At 42.0% G+C, this 24,785-nt stretch overlaps 1 protein-coding gene across 1 annotated transcript; it reads right to left on the bottom strand.

The window, feature by feature from the left end:
* Window positions 1-1,250: 1,250 nt before the first annotated feature.
* On the bottom strand, window positions 1,251-23,524 carry ESR2 (estrogen receptor 2). Its single transcript, XM_036434368.2, has 8 exons — window positions 23,055-23,524; window positions 22,440-22,612; window positions 19,404-19,520; window positions 16,352-16,648; window positions 13,190-13,328; window positions 9,908-10,041; window positions 4,031-4,211; window positions 1,251-2,654 (listed from the first exon to the last, which is right to left on the bottom strand). Exons 1-8 carry the CDS (start codon window positions 23,471-23,473, stop codon window positions 2,471-2,473), a joined length of 1,644 nt encoding a protein of 547 aa, XP_036290261.1. The 5' UTR covers window positions 23,474-23,524; the 3' UTR covers window positions 1,251-2,470.
* Window positions 23,525-24,785: the final 1,261 nt, after the last annotated feature.

Raw genomic sequence — 24,785 nt, 5'->3', positions numbered from 1 at the left:
CAGTGGACATAGCATTGGCCTGCGTACTGAAAGGTCCCAGGTTCGATTCTGGTGAGGGGCATGTACCTTGGTTGCTGTGCAAGAGGCAGCTGATCGATGATTCTCTCATCGATGTTTCTAACTATCCCTCTCTCTTCCTCTCTGTAAAAAAATCAATAAAAATATATTTTAAAATAAAATAAAATGGACATTGAGGAGTTTACCCAAAACATGTAAAAATGGCATCCTGATCTTGCACACTGGTTCTTCTTAGAAATGACGGAAGGATATTTTTGGAGCAGATGGCATAGAGACTCAAAACACTTCATTTGAAAGTGGGGAAATGCCCTTGAATATTAAAACAAACAAAAAACTTTAAACTATAGACCATGTTATCTCAATAGCCTACCTGGCCCAGACCCAGCACCACGCAGGCCTCTCAGGTTGGACTAAATAACCTGTGTCCCCAGCACACGCAAGTGAGGCCTGAGCCAAGAAGTTACCAAGATGGCACATCCCCCTGAGGCGCCGAGTCCCAATGCAGTGGGAGGGGCAGCCTCAAGAAGCATGCAGGAGTATCTGTGAACAGGGAGCCGTGGGCACTGGTGAGTCTGGATCAGCACAGGCATGGCACTGAAAGGTGCTTCATTAGACACGAGTCCAGCCTGGGGCCTTCCTTAGGCATCAATAATCAACCTAAAGGCCTTCATTCCATTACCTCATTCTGTTTTTTGTTGTTTTGTTTTGCTTTTAACCTGTTATCTCTTTTATAAATATAATTAAGAGAATTTCATCGGCAAAGAATTGTTCAAGGCCAGGCTATCTTCTTTGCCTCCCATCCCCCTCTATTGGTCATGGGGCTTCTAAGCTAGCTACTCAGAAGTAAAATTGACCTGGACAACACTGGCTCTCTGTCCCTAAACAATCAAGCTTATTTTCTGTATTGGATCTCACTGAGGCTGTAACATTGAGTCATTAAGAATAATTTCAGATCACCTCAGAATACAGACAATGGTGTATTCTCTAGATATATGCCCCAGTGTTTCTGAAACAGTTCTCAACTTTTAGAAAAGATGCACCAATATCAAAATTAAGATGTATTCAAGGTCTCACCAGCAGAAACCAATCTTTATATCACTGAATTATTCTAATGACTTAGTAAACACAGAGCATGCTAGCCACAGTAAACCTATTTTCAAAAAGAAAATGTGTTTAATCTCATATCACAAGGTAATTTTTTGAAACCACAAAAATCACACATGATTATTTAATTGCTCATTTTCAAAACATAGATGTAACTCATTTTATGTATTCACTCTGTTCCTGAAAATTGGTATGAAAATTTCCATTATTAAAAAGTAAGTTAAAATTGTAATTTGAGGTGCCTTATCATCATGTCCTATTTATGTTGTGCTTGGAATAAAAACTAATATTTTACTAAGTTTCCATTTCGCCCAGTCTACCATATAAATACTCTGATATTTCTATTTCACCCAGTCCACTGTATAAATATTCTGATAAGAAAATATTTTAAAAGAGCCCTAGGGTGTAAAGAATTCCTTCTTGCTATAATTAAGCAATTATTCTCTCCTTTGAGTTCACAAACCAGGTCTTGTTCAAGTCGGCACAGTTTGACCCTGAACCTGACACACTGGTTGTTCACCCTTCCCTGGGACAGGCTGCCTGGCACACACGCAGCCCTGCCTCTGGGTGGCTGTGGCTGCCACCAATACCCACAGGATAGAACCCTATTCCTGCAAACAGCACCTTCTATGGAAGGGCAACTCCAGGGGCATAGAGATTTAAATCTCCACAGTCCTCCATGAATGTGATCTCACATACACACGCACACATGCACACATAAGGAGCAGGCTCTCTGAATGCACATCAGGAGGGACTAAAGAGGGAAGCAAGGTCTGGGGAAGAACCTGGCTCCCATCCTAGCTGGAGCACTGGCTCCCTAGTCACAGTCCCTCTGTCCTTCAGCAGAGCAGCGCTGACATCAGTCCTCCCAGGCCTGGGAGGCAGGTGGTTTTCAGCCCTACAATCAGGTAGTCCTGAGAGAGCTTACAAAGGTCTATCCTGAAAGGCAGCTTAGTTCACACAATAAAGGTTAGTCTACTTCCTACAAATGCCACGATCTCTCAACCCTTCCAGGCCAGATTCCCACCATGCACTGCAAAAGCGCCAAGATGTTCTTCCCAAAGGGGTGGGGAAAAGATGGAAAGTAAAACAGGGACCATGCTGATATCCTATGAGGCCCAGCAAGACAAAATGCATCCCAACGCGCCCCAGGTAACAAGGAAAACTGGCTTTCCCACCCAACTCCTGGGAAGTAGGGAGGTCGGGAGAGGATGGTACAGACCGAACCCACCGTGACCGAGGAGGGAGCACACAGAAAGACGAAGCCCATCCCGATGGGGCTTACAATCGCACGAGAGCTCACGCTTCAGCCGCTACCTCTGCAGCCTGTTCACCTCAGGGCTGGGCTTCACTGAGACAGGTTCTGAGAGCCCTCTTTGCTCTTACTCTTCTCTACTGGGCTGCACTCAGACCCCATGACCAAGGGCTTGCATCCATGAAGCGTGTGGGCATTCAGCATCTCCAGCAGCAGGTCATACACTGGCACCACGTTTTTGCATTTCATGCTGAGCAGGTGTTCCATGCCCTTGTTGCTATGGGGACAAGAAGGTATTGAGATTCTGTTCTGTGATTCAGCCCCAGGAACTCAACGTAAATCTCACATACATTCAGACACTCTGAGCCCTCTGTTCTATGGCTCTTGCATCTGGCTCCTTCAATAATCTACACTCAAGGGCGAGGACAATGTCCTGTGACCTCTGTGTCCCACCACCCACCCACAATGGCCTGGCAGTGCCTGGTACAGCATGCAATCGATGCTCGTTATTCATGGTAGTTACACTCTATAGTCACTAGACATTGGGTTGGCGGGATGCCGAACCATTGCTCCTGAGGGAAAAGCAGGATTAGGGTCCTGAGAGCCTAAGGAACACTACACGGCACTTTGGTATTATGCATGGAGGCCATTTGTGGACAATGAAATCTCCAACCACAAAAATGCAAACACATGGCACTAAATAGGCCACGTGAGGAACACTTGCTGCAGTGTGAAGAAGGCAGAGCATAACCTTGGTTGACCTCAGCTGGGAATAGAAGCACAGGCAACTCAAATGTTTTGCCATTCTGTGACTGTCCCCAAATGATCACGCAAGTGCCATGAGTAATCAATTTGGGAGGTTACAAATAAAGTTTAGCAAGTGGGCAAATTTGCAAATATAGAAACTGGGATTACGATAGACTCTATCTGTTCTGCAAATGGTTGTGAACAGAATGATCATTCAACAGAAGCAGAGGCTGTTCTCATTTCCTAACCTTTGTTAACATCCTTGAGGGGCATGTGTTCCTCCCCACGGCCCCTAGACTTTCCTCCTTATCTTCCCTCTTCCAGCCCCAGGGCAAGCCACCATGGGACATCACACAGCATTACCACCTTGCAAAGAACTGTGGACTCACCACTTCTCTTAGGCCTCATCCTTATGTCCTGGTGCCATCGCAAGGAAAGAACAGCTCTCAGGGAGGGCTTTGTACACTTCCCCAGATCACAGATCTCAAGAGTCGCTCTAGGAAAGCTGGGTTTAACCTCTTTAAGGAAATGACCTGGGGACTCCAGCCCTAGGTGGTGCAGGGATGGGTGGCAGTTCACTTTAAGGAAGAACCTGCCCCTTTTAGAACTCCCTAAACAAGCTAAAATCCCCAGCAACTAAGTATTAGATGAGCCACCACAGGATACCATAAAGATCCTGTAAGGAGCCACGTGACAGTCATTCGGTGCCCACTACGTGCTGACCTTTGGTTACAGGGATGTGCCCTGATGAAGAACCCCCATTCCCTTTCACGGCTTCATCTTCCTTTAAAGGCCACAATTCTACCTTATCCACCTCAAACTTGAAAACCCAAAGCTCTTCACCCTCTGAACATGTGCCCCCTTCCCGCCATAAACCCAGGGGGAAGGGCCCCTTACGGATGATACCTGGCGTGCCTGACGTGAGAGAGGAGCATCAGGAGGTTAGCCAGGCGGACGGACTGCTGCTGGGAAGGGATGCCGCTCTTGGCGATCACCCAGACCAGAGCATCGGTCACAGCATTCAGCAAGTGAGTCAGCTTTCGGCTGCTCTCAGCCTCCTGAGTTGCTGCAGCTAAAGGGTACATACCTAGACAAAGAATCAAGGCCATGACTCATTGCTCTGCGAAAAGGAAACAGAAGTTGTGTGCTCAGGCATTAGGCATGCCAACATTCTCCTGAAAGAAGGACAATGCTCAAATGGGTTCTGACATCTGCATGGATAGTGGTGTCCTACGAGCCAGCCCCATGGCTGAATGGAAAGAGTAAACCTGGCTGAATTTGGCCCAGCATTGTGGCCTTGCCTTGAAAATGTATCAAACCATTATATGGTCTTGTCATTTGCATGAACAAATCCTATATAATAAAAGCATAGTATGCAAATTGCCCCCTCACCCAGGAGTTCGTATGGGAATTTGACCAGGGGGCAGGGCTGGGGGGGGGGGGGGGGGGGGCGGGCGGGGGGGGGGGGGAAGGGAGGGACTACCCAGACTGCAGCGGCTATGGACCCTACCAGTGCACAAATTTTGTGCACTGGGCCTCTACTATACATATAAAGATGGTCAGAAAGTGAGAGTAAGTATACTCCTAGCCCCTGGAGAGCTCTTCATTAAGGGGAGTTTAATAAAAATAGACTGCTAACCATTGCTACATAGCTTCTCCCACCCAGCCCCTCTATGTGTGCCATGTGCAGACAGTCCCAGTAAGCTTGCCACCATCTGGCTCTGTGCAAGCCATCAGCATCCAACCTCTGGTGGCACCTTGCTGGGGACAGGAAGACCACCAGTCTGGAGTCAACAGACCTACTTTATGTCTGTTGTCTGTAGCTCTGACCCCAAACCAGTTTCCCAACTCCTCCAACCTCACCTCCTCAGTGAGCAAAGCTTGCAGACACATGTCTGCTGAGGTCTCCACAACCTTCCCATCAGATGCTCTATGTTTAATTCCCCTCTGGCGTTAGGATCTGAGATACTGTGGCCTCCCAAAGGTTGCAAAATAGCAACTCAGGTAGATCTCCTTCCCTCCACTCCACCCCATCCCCAACCTCTGACTCCCTAATTCCTGGAAGCAGGAAAATAACTAGCTTTTCTTCCAGATTTTCAATTTCAAACAGATGAAACCAAAAGGGGAAATGCCAACTTTTGACTGTAATGAGAATGAAGGATGGTTGGTATTCCATCACCCACCAAATCTGTTTTGGCAATTTTTGTTCTCTATTTTTATTGACATTTTCAGTCTAATTAAGGCAACTTAGTTCAATTAAGGCAAGGGACATAATGAACCACAATTATGCAAGTGTAGTGCTTCACCACATCCCTGTAGCATATCCCTCCATAATGTCTCCTGATGCAGATTTAAAATATCCATTTTTTAAACTGCCTGGAACTGCTTCTCTAACCACCTGCTCACCCACCGCCTTCTCCTCAGGGAATGAGTCCTCCCACTGTGCCCCACAGCACATAACCTGCCCTTCCACTGCAGAGGAAACAAGCCCCAACCTCAACCCAACGTGCCCCTTTGAATGGCCAAAATCAGATCTGCCCTCAGGGTTGAGGCCAACTGGGACAGTTCTGCAAGGCACAAGACTCTCCCTCTCTTCTCATCCTCAGCTCCCGCCACACCTCACCTTGAAAATTAATTCCATTTCCTGGAACAGGTGATGCCCTGAACATGCTGCACTTTCTACTTAGGAGCTCTCTTACCATCCTCTTCTCTCCCTTCTCTTATTCTATAGTCATTCCTCCTTCAGATACCAGCTTGCTTGAACTTCCTTCTGGAAGCTTCCCCTGATCTGAAAGCTGGATGTCTTCATATATGCCCCACCCTTAAAGAAATTGGACATAAGCGCTTCAAGAGCACAAACCCATCACCTAGTGCAATGACTGGTGTGAAAGAAATGCTCATAAATGCAAGAATTAGAATGAATCCCATAGGTTCAAATTTTTGCAATTTTTAGCCGATCACACCATAATAATTGACATGATAAATATGCATGCTAATGCACATTTTAGGTATGCCATAGAAAATTAGTAATCAAATGAAAATATGGAAACTATAGTTTTAAAACTGACGCCAGCTTCAATGTCTATTTCATACATTCTGAGTTTCTAAAATATAAGGAGAGAAAGTAGACTCTGTCCTTGCTTATGCTTTTAATTTGTTACAAATAATCCAGAGGAAAAAAGCCTCTACCTCCAGATGTCTAAACCCTAGCATAGGAAAGACCCACCTCTCCTAACAGTGGAAACTTTCCAGTAGGAACAGAATCCCACTTTCTAAGGGCTGAACAGATTAAATTCATCTTGACAACTGTTATGACTACTACCAAACAAGGAAGGAACTTTCCTAATGGAAGATTTCTTAAACTTGGATTTACCATAAACAAATGCTAGTCATTTACTGCCACGAGTGGTAATTACATCACATGCCTGCCTCACCCTCTGTAGTTCTCTCAAATGTGACAGTCTGTCAGATGCTGCAGGGATGCCGTAGCCTTAGTCTCCCATTTGCACAGATGATGCTTTTAGCTTTCACAACAACACAATATGATGTTCCACAGGCTAGAAGGACCGAAAGGAGCTTTGCCAAACAGAAGGCTTTCAAATACTGCAAAGTAGTGTAACAACAAGGAAACTGCTTTCTGAGGAGCACTTTGCTGAGCAGAAATGAGTTCTAAACAATTCCTGTAGATAAGAGAAGCCCCAGAATGTGGCAGTGGCTGTTCCTCCTGTGCCAACGTGGGACCATACTTCTCAAGCAAATCTTCCCTTTAACAAAGACAGAAGTGGCAGCACAGTCAAGTGGTATCTATAGGTGGGTTGACAGAGACCAGAAAAAGTGTGGTTTTTTTCCCAGGATTAATTCTAAATGTCCCATCTGGACATTTCCTATAGGCACATCAACTTAATTCCTGGTGTAAGCTGGGTCTTTGTATTGTTTTATAAAAGGTGAATGATGACAATAAATGTCAAGAAGGAGCCAGAAGCCAAAGCATTTAGGAGTCTTCTTGACTTTCTCTACAGTTTTCATTTGTCCAATAATTTATCATTTCTACTCACAAACTGCTTGCTTTCTAGAACTGAGGTAGGAAGTGTACCAGGTTCAAGGGGCATGTTCTGTCAGGCAGGTAAGACCAGGTTTACCCAAGGAGAAAACACCCAATAGTTGTCTTCAGGGCCTCTGAGCCTCACATGACTTTCAGATTCCTTCTCTACTCTTGTCTTTTCTCTTCTTCAAGACCTAACCCACCCATCCCTGTCCAGTAATCTCAACAGCATCTCGTTCAGTTTTGCCTTCAGGTACTGCTGCATTGGTTCCAATGAACAAAATAGAAACAGGCATGGTTACATGGAACAGACTGACAGCTGTCAAAAGGGAGGGTTGTGGGACTAGATAAAAGAAGAGGAAGGGTTTAGCCAAAAGACACATATACATAACACATAGGCACAGGTAACAGTGTGGTGACAGCCAGAGGGAAAGGGGGGTAGGGGTGGAAAAAATGGGGATAAATGGGGATGAAAGAGACTTTGCTTTGGACCATGGGCGCATGATGCCCTGTGTAGATGATGTTTGTTGAGTTGTACACTTGAAACCTGTATGGTTTTGTAAACCAATTCACTCCAATAAAATCAATTAAATACATACATTCATACATATATACATACAATGAATGCATGGACCATTGAACATAAAAATAAAGTGGCATAATATGATCTCACAAATTCCTTTATTTCAAACATCAAACACTAAGCTTGGATAAAATCTAGGTAATAAAACCCCAAAGGAAAGGATCCTTAAGTCCTTAGTTGATGATTAAAACTTGGACATATATATCATTTGAGAAAGAAGAAATAATAACAAAAGGCCCAATAAGAATAAATAGCTAAGCAAAGCAATCCATACCTGGTATAGCAGGTGGACCAAGTAAATATCAGGCAGGCAGTAAACTGAACAGTATGAAAATGATATGCGAACTTAGAAAAGTGGCAAAATAACATATCTCTATTGGAGCAGTATTTATAATAGAGTGAAAAAAAGGAACTGTATATTAAGTAAAGGTTTGTCACCAGAGAAGTGATTGAACAATTTAGACCAGCGGTTGCCAACCAGTGGTCCACGGACCTCTGGTGGTCTGTGAGGTCCAAAAGGCTGGCGACTGCTAATTTAGACAAAGCCCTCACTGGAAAGATTAACTTAGCTCTCTCTTAGTTGACATGAAGGGATTTCATAGCATTTTGACAAGTAAAAAAGCAAGACACAGAGAACTATTTTATATAGTTTCATAATTTTTTTAAATAAAAAGTCTACCTTTGTATATGTAAGAAGTGAGGTATTATTTTATTTATTTTTATTTTTAATCCTCACCCAAGGATGTTTTTTTTTCATTGATTCTAGAGAGGGAGGAAATGCGGGGGAGAGAACCAGAGAAACATCAATCAGTTGCCTCCTCTACACACCCCAGCTGAGTATCAAACCCTCAACCTGTGTATGTGCCCTGACTGTGAATAATACTCACAGCCCTGGACTGAGCCACACCAGCCAAGGCTGTGAAGTATTACTTTAAATTATTATTTAAAAATGGGAGAAAGTACAAAGTCAACCCTATGGTTAAGATTAATTACTTGGTGTTGGGGTAGAAAAAGTCTATCGTTGTCCCTCTCCACTCTGACTGAGCACCATGCCTCAGTCTCTAGTCAGTCCTCCACGTGGAAGCCAGGGTAACCTTTCAAGAAGGCCCTGTCCATGATACTTCCGTCCGAACCTCTTCCAGAGCTGCTCGATGCCCCAGGCAGCAGTTCCCAGCCCAAGGCAGGCAGTTAGTCTTCAGCCCTGTCCACCTCCCTCTGCTCTGCCACTGAGTGACCTGCAGCTGCTGGCTCGCCCAGGTCCTTTCATTCCTCCACACCTATTTCTTCCACCTGCCCATCCCTAAAGACTCATGCAAACCGCAGCCCCTTCTACAGGCACTCCAGCATCTCTCGTTTTCCTGTAGTGCTCTGTACACACTTTATTATAGCACTCTCTCGCTCCATCATGAGCTACCTGAAGGCAGGACTATGTTTATAACATCTTTACTAAGTGAACCAATGAATGAACAAATGAATCTGTAAAAGCAGAACTCAAAACAGAAAATACAAATGCATGTCAACAATTTATAGTGTCTGCATAAATATTGAAAAAGGCTGAGTGGCAAACATTTTAAAGTTCATTTTTATCTTTTCCAGCTAAGTGGCTTGAGCGAGTTTTTAAATTAATATTGGTAATTTGCCCAATGAACAATTTATATTCAAGTTAATTACAGTTTAAATCCCTATCAAATAAAACAGAGAAGTCAGAGAGAAAGCCATTTCCCCCTTTTTAAATAAAATAAGAAGTTCAGCCGAAAACTGTTTGGCTCAGTGGTAGAGCATTGGTCTGCGGACTGAAAGGTCCCGGGTTCGATTCTGGTCAAGGGCATGTACCTTGGTTGCGGGCACATCCCTGGTAGGGGGTGTGCAAGAGGCAGCTGGTCAATGTTTCTCTCTCATCGACGTTTCTAGCTCTCTATCTCTCTCCTTTCCTCTCTGTAAAAAAATCAATAAAAATATTTAAAAATAAATAAATAAAATAAAATAAGTTCAGGGGGAAAAAAGAAAAGGGAAAAAAAAGAAAGAAAAAATGAATAAAAAAATAAAATAAAAAAAGAAGTTCAATACTCGTCTAAAAATAGCATTCTTCACCACCACCACCCCTCCCACCCCCAATTCCCCTTCCCAATAAAACACAGCCCAGCTGTAGGTTACTCACTGGAGTTCAGGAGGATCATGGCCTTGACACAGAGATACTCATTGTGTTGGAGTTTTAACTCACGGAACCTTGAAGTCGTTGCCAGGAGCATGTCAAAGATTTCCAGAATTCCTTCCACGCATTTCCCTTCATCCCTACAATAGTTCATTTGGAAATTTAAGAAAATCACAGCGACCAACAAAGGCAATAAGAAGTATTTTCTTTTTAATCTTAAATTTCATTTTGTTGCTGAAACCGGTTTGGCTCAGAGGATAGAGTGTCAGCCTGCAGACTGAAGGGGCCCGGGTTCGATTCCGGTCAAAGGCATGTACCTTGGTTGCGGGCACATCCCCAGTGCGGGGGGTGCAGGAGGCAGCTAATCAATGTTTCTCTCTCATCGATGTTTGTAACTCTCTATCCCTCTCCCTTCCTCTCTGTAAAAACTCAATAAAATATATATTTTTTTAAATTTCATTTTGTACATGCTTTAACTATAACATGGTGGCGATGAGACCAAACCCAGTGATATAAAATTATCAGAATCATCTTCTTATAAAGAGAACTGGGCATTTCCTATAAATCCCTAAATTAAACACTTGAATAAATACTATTTAGGCAAAAACCTGCATTGGAACTACATTTTTCTTCTACCTGTTCATAAATGTTATCTTAGGAATAACATTTTTGTTGGTAATCTAAACCATTTCAGCCAACCAGTCTGTGTGATATGACACATTAATGAAGTGAGACATTTCATGGCCCATGAGATGGCTCTAACATGTTCATGAGGAAGACTGACCATTACAGAAGCTAATATCCCAAGAAGAAATGACCCTTCATATGTAGGGATTAACTCTCATTTTCTGTTGGTTATTTGGAAACTAGAGGGGCAACTAAGAGACGTGTAAATGTAATTCAAGAAAAGCTAGCATGACATACAAAGAAATCACAATTAGAAAAGGCAGAGAGGGAGACATGGAAATGTCTGACTTGCCAAAGATGATTTTTAAGCAACAGTTTTAGACAAACTTGGAAACATATAATCAAAATTCTTTTGAGCACTCCTTAAAGAAATGATTCTTTAAGTATATATTTGAAGTAAATTACTTCAACTGTATCCAGAAAATACCAGCTTCAATTAACTCCAGCCAGACACATATTATTCTGCCTCACTGCTCCCAAAAAATTTCTATCATTATTTGTCGTAAGAGTTATTGGAAGTCCTTGACAAGCAGTTAGATCACATGTGTCAAACACAAGACCCGCGGGCCAAATCCGTCCCGCCAGGCCTTGCAATGTGGCCCGCACCACGCTGTCATCACTGCACTCCGCTGCGTTTCCATCACAATGACAGTTTATGACTGTTCAGTAAACCATTCGGCCCGCGATTTAGGCTGGATTTTAGATTTTGGCCCCTTCTCTGATTGAGTTCGACACCCCTAAGTTAGATGATTGTGCTACAAAAGTTTCATTTGCTTCTAAAAACCTGTGGTAAACAGTAGAGGATGGCCATGGTTTCTTTGAGTTTCATTTTCAGTCTCTGAGGCAGCCCTGGGGAGATTTGAGATCTTCAAAGAACTGGCTATTCCCCCCTTTCTTCCCCCCAACCCCAAGCTAGGCCATTTTCAGGGATGGTGGTAGTTGAGGAAGGGCCTCTGTAGAATTCAAGTAATCAGACACCAGTGGATACTGCCAAACCTGGGGAAGCCCTTCCTGGACAGTGCTATGCTAGGACAGCAGCTCACCAGGACCCTGCAATCCACAGCATTCGAAACCTCTTACCCCCAGACTCACCTACACAAAGCTACAAGCATGCAAACTGCTCACTTTGGCAAGCAAAAATGGCAACTTCTGCAACCAGCTGAGACTTCCTGAAAGTGCACTCATCCTATATAATAAAGAAGTAATATGCAAATTGACCATCACACCCTCACAAGATGGCTGCCTACAACCAGGCCATCAGGGGGGTTAGTGAGGGACAACCAAACAACTGAACAAGCAGGCTGTGTGGGTCAACCAGGCTGGCAAGAGAATTAGTGAGGGCCAACCAAACGACTTAACAGCAGGCTGTGTGGAACGACCAGGCCAGCAGGGGGGCAGGGAGGGGAGACCAGGTCGGCAGGGGGGTGCAATTGGGGGTGACCAGGCTGTCAGGGAGGGCAGTTGGAGGCAATTAGGCTAGCAGGGGGGTCACTGAGGGGCAACTAGGCTGGGAGGGGGCAACTGGAGGTGACCATGCCAGCGGGGGAGGGGGGGGGAGGGGACAGTTAGGGGTGACCAGGCTGGCAGACAGGGGCAGTTGGGGGTGACCAGGCCAGTAGGGGGGCAATAAGGAGTGACCAGGCTGGCGGAGGGGGGACAATTAGGAGCAACTAGGCTAGCAGGGAGGGGACAGTTGGTGGCGACTTGGCTGGCAGTGGGGGACAGTTAGGGGTGACCAGGCCAGCAGGAGGTCAGTTAGGGGTGATCAGATCAGCAAGCAAAGACAGTGAGGGGTGATCAGGCTGGCAGGGGGGGGACAGTTAGGGGCAACCAGGTAGGCAGGCAGGTGAGCAATTAGGAACCAGCAGTCCAGAATTGTAAGAGGGATGTCCGACTGCCGGTTTAGGCCCCTGGGATTGGCCCTAAACCAGCAGTCGGACATCCCCCAAGGGGACCCATTTTTTTCATGGTGAAGGGACTGGAGTCTGAGTTGATGAAAACACCTTGGTGGCTGTGGTGACTGGCAGTGGCTGCTAGAGCAGTGGGGTGATGGGGCTGGCGCCTTCCCCTGATCAGCCTGGTCACCTCCCACAGAGGGAAGCCAGACTGCGGCTTAGGTCCGCTCCCAATATACTAGGGGCCTGATGCACCAATTCCGTGCACCAGGCCCCTAGTATAGTATAAGCAATTATAATGAGTTAAATAATGTTACAATGATCCTGGCAAATTGTAAGAATTTTATCACCTGTCCAGACAGCTGGCAATGTAATTGGCCCTGACAGGTAGAAAGAACAGCAGGACAACTTAAAATTATTACCTGAAAATGGAACTTTTAAGCAGAAAAATCTAAATTGATTTATATACATTTGGTGGCCACATACCCTGTAGAACATAGGCCCCTATTATGGCTGCCACACTAAGAATGAGTTATAGGACACCGAATCTTTGTACCCATTCTCTCCTTTTCTGGTTCTTGACCCAGTGAAGGAGCTCATGACATTATAATCCTCTTAACTGCCCTTCAGGTGAAAGATTTTAATTGCAGCCCCAGGACTCAATGCTTCACTCAAGGCAGAAAAGAAACAATGCATTTTTTCTCACCTGTCTAGGACAAGGTCTGGAGCAAAGATGAGCTTGCCAGGGTGGTCGATGGAGCGCCACATCAGCCCCACCATTAGCACCTCCATCCAGCAGTTCTCCAAGAGCCGCACTTGGTCGTACAGGCTGAGCTCCACAAAGCCTGGGGAAAGCGAGAAGCCGTGAGACACACCTGCCCTCCTCCATGGCTCCCTATTTCTCTAAGAACAGAAGAGCAGCTTTTCAAAAGCTTTGAAAACACCAATATAAGGAAACAATCTATATTTTAAAGATGTGGTTAAATGCTGACCTAAGAAAAAAGTTTTGAACTTAAGGTGTGCAACTCACAATTTTCAGTCCAGAACCCCTTCTAGGGATACATATACTTCATTTAGAATTTATAATGGACTGTTAGCTGGGTGTATACAGCTCCCCAGACAGATGCTAGTAAAAAAAAAAAAAAAAAAAAAAAAAAAAAAACCCAGAAAGCTGGGACCAATCTTTGTTGGTTATATCCCAATAACTGCCCTGCACTGCTGACAAAGATAACTCGGGCTACCAGCCAGAAGGGCTGCCTGTCTGGCCCAGCCCATGATTGGGGCTGGGGCTGGGGGTGTGAGGGGCATGCAAAGAGAGCAGGCCCAACCCTGTAGAAAGTTAAGGCTTCAACTGAAAGAATTTTTCCGAGTGCTTAAGATTTCCCTTCCAGTGTTAGAATCACTCTTCTCTGCGTAGGAACACTGACTCTAGGCTATTCTCTCCTGAAGAGTAAATATAACAACTAAAGCAGGTCCTAACAGCCTGATAGCCTGATAGCATGCTTTAGTCAAAGACCTAGAAAGTAAACAGGTATCTCTAGGGAGCTGAGCACTTCAAAAGTAAAGCAGAGGTCACTGCTGCCTTCTCCACTAGCCATGATAAAAGGAGCCAATGGTGCCAAAACTGGTTTGGCTCAGTGGATAGAGTGGCAGCCTGTGGACTGAAGGATCCCGGGTTCGATTCCGGTCAAGGGCAGGCACGTCTCCAGTGGGATGGGAGCAGGAGGCGGCTGATCGATGTTTCTCTCTCATTGATGTTTCTAACTCTCTATGTCTCTCCCTTCCTTTCTGTAAAAAATCAATAAAATATATTTTAAAATAAAAATAAAAGGAGCTGATGGTGTAATATAAATACAGTCCCAAATTGCCTTGGAGTGCAATGGGCTCCAGTTAAAAATCCCACCTCAGCTTCTCCCTAAATAATTACTTAATCTCCTTTTAAGTCTTTGTTTTCTTATAAACCCATCAAAGGTAGCAATGCCTGTCTCTGAGAATTTCCTACAGGTACAATCTCATTATCCTCACTTTACAGATGAGGAAGCTATGGCATAGGGAGCCCCTATGGTTCAAATCTTTGACAATTATAAAGCAAATCTAAGTGGAAAGATGGATATATCCTTTCCAAAGTCACAATTTAGGTTCCTCTGATGTGTACACATTCTGATCTCACCGACAGTTATAGACAATAAGCCTACCAAGGGAGACCAAGCTTTTTATACTTGTAGATATTCAACAAGATCAAGGCTAGGTGATATTTTAATTTATTTTTTAATTTTTTTATTTTTTGTTTGGACAATGACTATATTAGCTGAGAGGCCGGGAGAGAGAGGGATCACATCTTCAGACTATGCCTATAAAACTTTTCAAAAGGCTTGAAGAGGGTCTGATGCAGCATTAAAGTTAAGTTGTGTTATGGCACCAAGAAGCTGCACGAGTCTCAGTAATAATTAATTTCACCACTGCTCTCTACTTGGGGTTCTGAGAAATAGTGTTTGGAAAACATATAGAGCAAAAGCTAGAGGAAAGTGCATCAGCATTGTCTCCTATGGGAAAGAGAAGAGAAAATAATATAATTCTGGCAAAGGTGATGCTAAACTATCAAACAGAACTGGAAACTAGGAAATCCTCAGGGAACTCAAATGCCAACAAATGATCCCAAGAGATACTGTTACCCGAGGCCTGGGTCCCACAGCTCTTTACCCCCAAATGCTCTTCACCCAGCTTCTTAACACTTCCGATCTTTCCAATTCACCCAATGTGGTTGCTGCCCCCAAGACCATGGGAATTGTCCCTAGTTGCTTAGAACTTGGAGAGATCTCATTTTTAGATGTCTGTAAAGATGTATAAGGAGAAGCCCTTTCAGAGGGTGATGGGTTGCTGCCGGTCTAGATTCATTCATTCAAGTACTAATTAGATGGTAGTTTAGTACAATGCAGTACTGCAGGTATGTAGTACCAAAGGCCCGGGGAAGAAATCACATTTCAAGTTGGAAAATACAGGCTCTAAATGACCAGTAGTGAATCATCAAACCCATTTTTAACTTGATGGTATTTCAGGTTTACTGACGATTCACGTTATTTCAGCTGCAAATTTACTCTCTTTGTCCATATATATTTATTCATGTACATACTACTAATTCTCTACTGGAACAATAGCTTACACATCCCTACTTAGCATCTGGCAAACCTTTTACTTGCATACTGGTTATACTGCACCCACTCCACCTCACCTGCCTACACCGTCCTCTCAATGTGAGGAGTCCACAGCCAGGAGCCCAGTGTGGGGCCCAGATCCCTCCCTTTTAGACCATGTGCCAGGTCCCAAAGCCCTCAAGTTTCCTGCCCAAATGGCCCCAAGCCAATTTCCAGAGTCTGACTGGTCTCTGCCTTGGTCTATTCTCCCAGACAAGGCATGAGAGGTGACCAAAGGCTAGTGTTCATAGGACAGGTGGACATGCAGGGTTGGGTGTGCGCATGGCTAGGTGGGATGCAGCTGGGGATGAGTAAAAAAGAGCTGAGAATAGAATAGAATAGAATAGAATAGAATAGAATAGAATAGAATAGAATAGAATAGAATAGAACAGAATAGGCCCTCTCTATGCAAGCCTTCCTGCTCTGCCATGTCTGGTACAGAACCCAGAGGAGCCCAAGAATTCTAAACTGGAACCTGTCACCTAGGCCATGTTGAAGGTGTAAATGTCAAGCTAGGAAGAAAGAACCTCTTTCATTTACAGGTTATAAATCAAGCTGTCAAACTGTTAAATACAGAGGCCTCTTTTGTGGACCTCCACTTTGTACTCTCGCCCCGGAAATGTTAGGGGCAGGCCTTTCTACAAACACACAGAAAGCCAAGACCCAGAGAGCCCTACCCGGAATTTTCTTGGCCCAGCCGATCATGTGCACCAGTTCCTTGTCGGCCAGCTTGGTCAGGGACATCATCATGGAAGCCTCGGTGAAGGGCGCGCTGGGGCGGCTCACCAGCACTTTGGGCGGCTCCGCCTCCAGGAGCGTGAGCACCAGCTGTTCCGGGCTCAGGGCGCTCAACAGTAGCTCCTTCACTCGGCTCACCTGTCCATTCTTCTTGGCTTTGTTCAGACAGTGCAGCTGCTCATCGGAACTCTTCTGCCTCCGCACTAGGCGGTACCCACACCTTTCCCTCCGGGAGCCTAAAGTAGAGAGCAGATAACAGTGCTTGCTTTCCCCTGCCCCTCCCCCAACCCGGCATTCAAGTTCCCCGAGTAATCAAGGTAAAAATGAGTCAGTAACATCATTGTAAGACCTGAGTCTATTCTCAGAATGTGTCATAAACAGAAACCCGACTTATTTTTCTGGAGCCTGCAGGGCATGTACCAAAGATTTTTATATTTGTAACTGTATTTTCAAAATCAGTAACATGAATTTCTACAGACAATAGCCCAGATGATCTTAAGGTCTCCATTTCAAGGTTATCTATGGATACTAAATCCGTTTCTCTTTTAAGGAGTGATGACATATCTCAGTTTCCAAACCATGAAATTAGGAATTTTCTTCAAGCAAAAGATGGGAGAAAGTTAGAAAATGAACACTGATATTTCCAAACAATTATCAAACAGTACACTTTTATAATACATTCTTAAAATATTTACATGCATGTGTTGTGTATCTATATGTATGTGTATATATTCTTTTTAGGCACACAAAAAAAGTATATTTCAATTAATTGAAAAAAATTTGGAAAATATAGAGGAACACAAATTTTGGCATGTTCTTTTAATGCTTTTTTACTTTTCCATATTTTAATATATAAAATTATAACCATAATGTATATACTATGAAAATCATAATGTATATCCTATTTTATAACCTGCTTTTTATAATAAAAGATAAATAATTCAAACATATATATATATATATATATATATATATATGTCAAAACAGCAGCAACAAAACTTAGTCTACAAATATAACACCAAAAAGGGACTGAAAGAAAAAATAGAAATTGACAAATACACTATTATAATGAAATATTTTAATATCTCTCTCAGCACTGATATATAGGAGAAAATGTTCATAAATCAGCTCAGTGAACAAAGTTCATCTATAAAACCCCATGAACATTTGCATAAATTATCACATACTATGTCATGAATAAAATCTTAATTAAAAATGTTCTCATATAGAGCATATTCTCTAAAATATAACAAAAATAGAAATCAACAAATTCCAAATGCCTATAAATTTGAACACAAAAGTATTTATAAAGATACATTGATTACAGACCTATGTGAATTAAAATAAAGAAAGATATAAGTCAGGATGTCATTAGCATAGGTATAATTTTATATGAATTTTCCCTAAAAGAAAAAAATCTAAAAATTCAAATCTGCAAAATGTCGTTTCTATATTACCATTATATTTGTTCACTAAATTCAATTGTCCATTTTTAAAAATATGTTCATTAGCAAGTATAAAAATATTTTAATTATTTGCTCCCAAGAAAATTTATATGATTTTCCCCTTATCCTTGGCTAGTTGTAGTAGAAGGAAGGACTCCATCCATTCAGAGATATTTGAATCAAACTTATTACTAAAAGAATTATTAAAAGCCTAAAACATTCATTTTATTAGTAATCAGATAGAGTGCTACAGACAGTTAAGATAAAGTATTGCCCCCAAGTAAAATGGAACAAAGTGTTTGGTTTAAGAAAGTACCTTTCCTCCCTAACCGGTTTTGCTCTGTGGATAGAGACAAAGTTACTAAAAGATTTTCAGCCCTAGCCAGTTTGGCTCAGTGGATAGACCGTCAGTCTGTAGATTCAAGGGTTCTGGGTTCGATTCTGGTCAAGGGCACATGCCAGGGTTGTTGGCTCAATCCCCAGCAGGGGGGGAGGCATCCAATCAATGATTCTCATCATTGATGTTTCTCTCTCTCCCTCACCTTTTCCCTTACTCTCTGAAATCAATAAAAATAAAATTTTAAAAAAAGATTTTCATATAAGAAAAAGAGAGATTTGTTTTAAAACTTTTAAATAGTTACAAAGAAAGAAATTACACACAACCACAGGCAAAATTTTGGCTAGCGGAAGAGTAAGAAAGTACAAGCAGAGTTGTATGAGTATATAGAAATAAGCAAGTGTGTACAGACAAGTGAGTCAAAAGTTAGCCTGGTGGAAAGAACAGAATGTAGGCATTACTTCCAGTTGTTATACTAATGTGCTCATTTTCCTTTGTGTGTTTTTTCACTAGTTAATTAGGGAATAAAGAAATTTTCATGTATGTGTATGTGTGTGTGTGTGTGTATGAAGATACACACACACACACACACACACACATATATATATATATATATATATATATATATATATATATATATATATTTACACAGGTATATGCACATATACATATTGTCATAGCACAAAATCTATGCTCTATGTGCTTTCCATAGTTCTATTATATTTCTGATTCCTATGCATTTCTTCTCCAGTTCTAGGAAGCTATCAGAGAAATACTCGTGAACCTATCTATGCCACCCAAGTAACACAAAATATGCTACTTTCTTGTCAGCTTTAACATGAGCATTTGCCAGACCTTCAACCTTAGACTTTTCAAGGCTTCAGGCAGATGGTCATCTAGCCCCTGTGTGAGCACTTCAGTGGCTCGAGTTCCCTAATTCATGTGGCAGCCTATTCTGCTGTTAGACCACTTGAATCACAGAAAGTTCTTCCCTATATTGGGCCAAAATCTGCCTCCTGTATCTTGCTCCCACTCACTCCAGCTCTGTATTCTGCAGGAACAAGGAATATGTCAACACCCCCTCCAATGTGACAGCATACAAATACTTGAAGATAACTAACAAATCCTAAATCTCCTCTCACCCGGACCACAGGTCCTTTTAGCTCTCTGCATGTCCCACTTACAATAAAAAGGGAAATAAACACTCACCACACTTCACCATCCCGACTTCATAGCACTTCCGAAGTCGGCAGGCTTGGCAGCTTTTGCGCCGATTCTTATCTATTGTGCACTGATTTGTAGCTGGACAAATATAATCATTATGTCCTACAGCAAAGCAAAACGATGAAGGTTATTGTTACAATATGTTCCTGGTCAACAACACTGGTTATGCTACCCAGCTGAGAGATAAGGAACATCTTCTTGATGACAGGCACAGGTACAAAGGCCAAGTTCGCCCTCGTCCATGCCTTGTTAGTAAAGGAAACCTAGGAATATTTTAATACCCTACTTTATTGACTAATAGGTTATTCTCTGCATGTACTTAGAATTCTCAAGAGATACATTTAGAAATATTCTCCTTTGGACAAGGAAAGTGGCACAGTGACCTGTAAATGACTTGCTCCAAATCTCAGAGCTCCTCAAATACCAGGTCACAAATTCAACTGCTTATATTCTTTAACATATATCCCCCTTTGAGATTTAACATGATAGTTTTATGGAAATAAATAAAAGAACTAAACTAGTCAATAAGGGAATAGAGAAATTTGCAAACTTAATAAGAACAAAAAGAACTACTATAAACAATGGTGGAAGATTAGATTATTATTCTCAATTTTTCCCTCCCTCCTTCCCTCAGCCTTGTGACCTTGTAGTGTGCTAGAGTGAGCAGAACATACTTCTTCACCAACTGATGATGGGCTTGGCCATGGGACTTGCTTTAGCCAATGGCATGTTTCTAGATGTGCTATTCCAACAAGATGGCTTAGCCTCAAGTCCTCATGAGAAAATGCCTTGGGTAGCCACTAGCCCAAGGACAATATGGAGAGAAATGGAGCAGATGTGCACTCAATCCAAGCTTTATGAAGAGAGCCACAGACCTACAACTAAGAAAAGTAATGCTCATTGTGGTAAGATGCTAGTTATATGGCAATCTCTGACTAAAGACAATGATACTTCTTTTAATTCTTTTAAGAAAGAGAGAAGAAAAATTCCATTTCAGAAATTGTTTCAGATGCAACATGGAGGATGGATTAGAGGCAGCAAACTGATGGAGGCACAGCTATAGCTGTGCAAACCAGAGATGAGGCTGCCTAGACTGCATAATGGTACAGAGAATGAAGAGAGCTAACGGAATCTGAGAGATTTAGGGAATGTAATAGGAGAGAATAGAATTATAATTAAAAAGATGTAAAATAAAAGTGCATAGGATACTTTGGTACCTTATTTCTTAATTGTGTTTTTCTAATAAACAATATGGCCTGAACTTCTTATATTCAAGCTTCAATGGGCTATTTCTTAATTGTGTCTTTCTAATAAACAATATGGCCTGAACTTCTTACATTCAAGCTACAATGGGCCAGAATTTCAACATGGGAAATGGATGAGTCTCAATAATAAATTAAATGGGCAAGTCATAAAAGAAACAAATCACAAGCAAAAAATAAAGGAGAAGATTCCATTTTGTAAAGTTCAAAAATAGAGAAAACGAAACTGCATTGTTTAGGGATGTATGCGTAGGTGGTAAATCCAAGCAAGGCAAGGAAGGCAGAAGTTAGCACTATCTTACCTCTGTAGGAAGGGAAGAAGCTGTAACTAGAAGGACCGCCCAGAGGACTCTGAAGATATCCTACTGGTATTTCATGACCTGAGCACTAGTTACACAGGAGTTTGTATTCTTTACACAGGCTATAAATAAATCCTGGAATAAATACATTCCTTAACTCTATCCTCTGAGAGAGCCTGGAAGTAGGGACATCCAAGAACAATGAGCAAACCAGCACCAAGATCTTGGTATGTAAATATCATTCTCTTTTAAGAAGAAATGGGGCTCTTTGGAGAAAGTTTATTTCAGGACTGGGGCAGAGATAGTTCAAGATGAACCTGAAACAGCTTGTTGTGCTGGGAAGTAAAGAAGGGCCCAAGAGTTAATGAGGGTAAGATGGGGGATATTTGTAATACTTTCAACAATAAAGATTTTTTTTAAGTGCCCAAGAATTATGGGTACATCACTCACACACACACACACACACACACACACACACACACACACACAAAGTAAAGCAAACAAGCTCATAGACACAGACAACAGCAATGTGGTTACCAGGGGTAGGAGGAATAAAGAGAGTAAAGGGGGTCTAACTATATGGTGATGGAAAGAGACTAGACTTTGGGTGGTGAGTACACAATGCAATATAAAGATAATGTATCATAGAATTGTATACTTAAAATTTATAAAATATATTAACCAATGTCACCCCAATAAATTTAATTCAATAAAAAAAGAAAGCGACTTCAGCAAAATTTGGGCTGGCCAGGGAGGAACAGCATGGCAAGGACAGGTGAGGTGATGGCCCAACTGGCCTAGAAAGCAGGTATGCATAATTTGAAATGGATTTTTAAAAGGTGATTTAAAAAAAAACTACTCAGCCCAACAGAAATTTAAGAGGCTGTAGGAAAATGGTATAAACCAAGACAAAGAAAACAAGAGGATTATGGATGGAGGCTCCACTCGTTCAGAACAAGACAGGCCTCTAGATCAATTCTCAAAGCCCACTGAAGTTGAATTCCTGATTTCTGACCATTTCCATAGATGTATTTATTCTCTCTTCCTCCGGAGCCAGCCCATGATCATGTCTGTTACTCATGCTAGATATTTAACATAAGTCAAAGGAAGAAACAATCTTTGCATTTCCTAATTGCATTGCAATTCCTAATGAACACCGTTTTTTCCCAACCTTTAGCTTGATAAGAGTTGCAACTAGATGTCTTCTCCCAAGAAGATGGTGATGGATAATTGTAAGGCAAAACCCATTTGAGTTCTGGGGTTCTGAGGTGGAGATACACAACTTATTAAGGGCTTTAAAGTTGAAACAATCCACACCACCCCCAAACACACATGAGCCTCTAAACCGATCATCAAGTACTTTGTGTACAAGAGGCCAGTGGTGAAATTTTTACCAGGTCATCTGCCAAACTAAAAGCAAAAGTGGAAAACTCAAAAAACAACTAACAATACTCTTGTACCTTGAATGCTTCTTTTAAAAAAGGCCTTACATCCTTCACATGACCAGACTCCATAGTGATATCCTGATGCGTAGTCACTGCAGACAGCACAGACATGGGCATCCCTCTTTGAACTTGGACTCGTAACAGGGCTGGCACAACTGCTCCCACTAACCTTCCTTTTCAATGTCTCTCTGGAGGCAAAGAAAATATTCTTGTAAAAAGTCTTAAAGGGAAAAGAGAGACTTTGTAAGAAAACACAAAAATATAGCATGCAGCATTTATCTTCTTGCTCTCCGGAGTTCATAAACACTAAACTGTGATTTCACTTACAAGATAAGGAGGATCCAAATTGAAAGTTAAGTAAAAATTTCTTTTTCAAACACAAATCACTTCATCTGAAGAAAAGTGATGTAAATGGTCATGATTGTGAGTTCTCTCCACAACACAGATCTACAAACTCAACTTTTAATGAGAACTCAAATATTAAAATGGATATTCTAGAATATCATGTTCTAGATGCTCTAAGTAATCAATGTGACTAATAAAAACCTCATATAATGTATATCTTTCTTCTCACAACATCATAAAGCAATTTGAATAATGCCCATTAACTACAGTAAAGACTAGATTTACCTGTTTAAAGGTAAGGTGTGTTCTAGTGATCTTGCTTCACACCAAGGACTCTTTTGAGGTTCTGCGTACAGAACTGAAGACTGGCAGTGGATGGCTAAAGGAGAGAGGTGTCCAGGAGTTGGCCACAACATGTTTGGGCTTGTGGTCTGTCGACCCAGACTGCCCTCCAAGTTATTGACACTGCTGGGAATACTGTAATTCATCACAGCTGGGCTGTAGAATGTCATGGCTGAGTATTCATGGTGGCTTTCTACATAGGAGGAAGGTATGTATATGGGGCTGTGCTCCAGGGGAAGGATGGATTGACTGCAGTTGTAGGAGGCAGGAGAGTTAAGGCTAGATGGGGAGTTTTTGATATCCATGTCTTGAATAGGTAACATCTGAGAAAATTCCTTGTGAGAAGAGCCACATAGGGACATAATGGTCTCAGTCTCGTGGGCAGGTATACTGGCTGTAAAGAGAAACAAAAGACATTTCTTTGTCAGAGATACAGGCATAACTATTTAAAATCTTTAAGCATTTTTATTAAACACACACACACACACTGGTATGAGTTTAGAAATACATCCTGAAAGATAAACATAAAAATATTAATCTCAAAAGGATGGAAATGTGAAGCAAGGGACTCTCATTTTCCACTTCACTCACTTCTTTATTATTCTTATTGATAACCAGAAGAATTTTTACCATGGGAATGGTAAAAATTAATTTTTTTAACTTTAAAAAAATAAAAATTTAAATTATATAAAAATTACTGTGTGTGTGTGTGTGTGTGTTTGTGTGTGTGTGTGTGTGTGTGTGTGTGTGTGTGTGTGTTTTAATCTGGAACAAGATAAAGTTGTTACAGAAAATTAATCAAGAAAAATCAGGGAACCCCAGAATGAGCACATTAATGAGCAGGGCTAATAATAAAAAACAAGGAATCACCAGACCAATGTAACTGTCAGTTATCAGTTTATTCAACTTCTATACATGCTCCATGACAACAATCGAGTTCCCATAGCATTTAAAATGACCCTCTGCTAAACTTCCTTGGCCGAGGGCACTGCAGGGACACCGCAGGAGGAAGAGGGTGCTGTGATTTCTGGCCCACTCCTTATTTCCTATTTGTGTTCATGACAAAGCCCATTCCAATTATCTTTAATTGTCCCCTTCATCCAATTCCCTTTAATCACCAAGACACACTGGTTATTTCCTCCACCGTGCCTTTTCCCATGCTGTCTTTTGCCACCATCTGAGCAAGCTCTCTTATCTGAGCATCTGCAGTAGGATCCTTACTCCTCATCCAAAGAGCAGCCAGATTAACATTCTTCATACCCAGCTCTGATCACCCCTAACCCCCTCTGCTTCCCACCAGCCCCTGTAGTAAGTCACAGTCTTCTAACATTCAAAGCCTTCCACTATTGTTCCATCCTATTATTCCTCTCTGATCTGCTATTTTCATACAGGAAACCTGCCATGTCCATAAGAAATATGCAAAGTCCATTGTGAAGTGGTTGGCATTGTGTGCCTTAACAGTTTTTTTCATTCTTGACACTCCTATAGTTAATATACAAATTTAACCCTTTTTATCAGATTACAACTATATAGAATCCTTCTTGAAAGTGGTAGAGGTGGGGTGGAATTACAATCAGATTTTTAAACTCCTTGAAGGCACTCACTATATTTTATTCATCTTCCACCACAACTCAATAATTATGTGTTGCTAGAGGCCCAGTGCATGAAATTCAT

This window comes from Pipistrellus kuhlii, unplaced genomic scaffold, assembly GCF_014108245.1.
Source record: "Pipistrellus kuhlii isolate mPipKuh1 unplaced genomic scaffold, mPipKuh1.p scaffold_m20_p_1, whole genome shotgun sequence".
Lineage (NCBI taxonomy): Eukaryota > Metazoa > Chordata > Mammalia > Chiroptera > Vespertilionidae > Pipistrellus > Pipistrellus kuhlii.
This window is presented reverse-complemented; position numbering and strand designations above follow the sequence as displayed.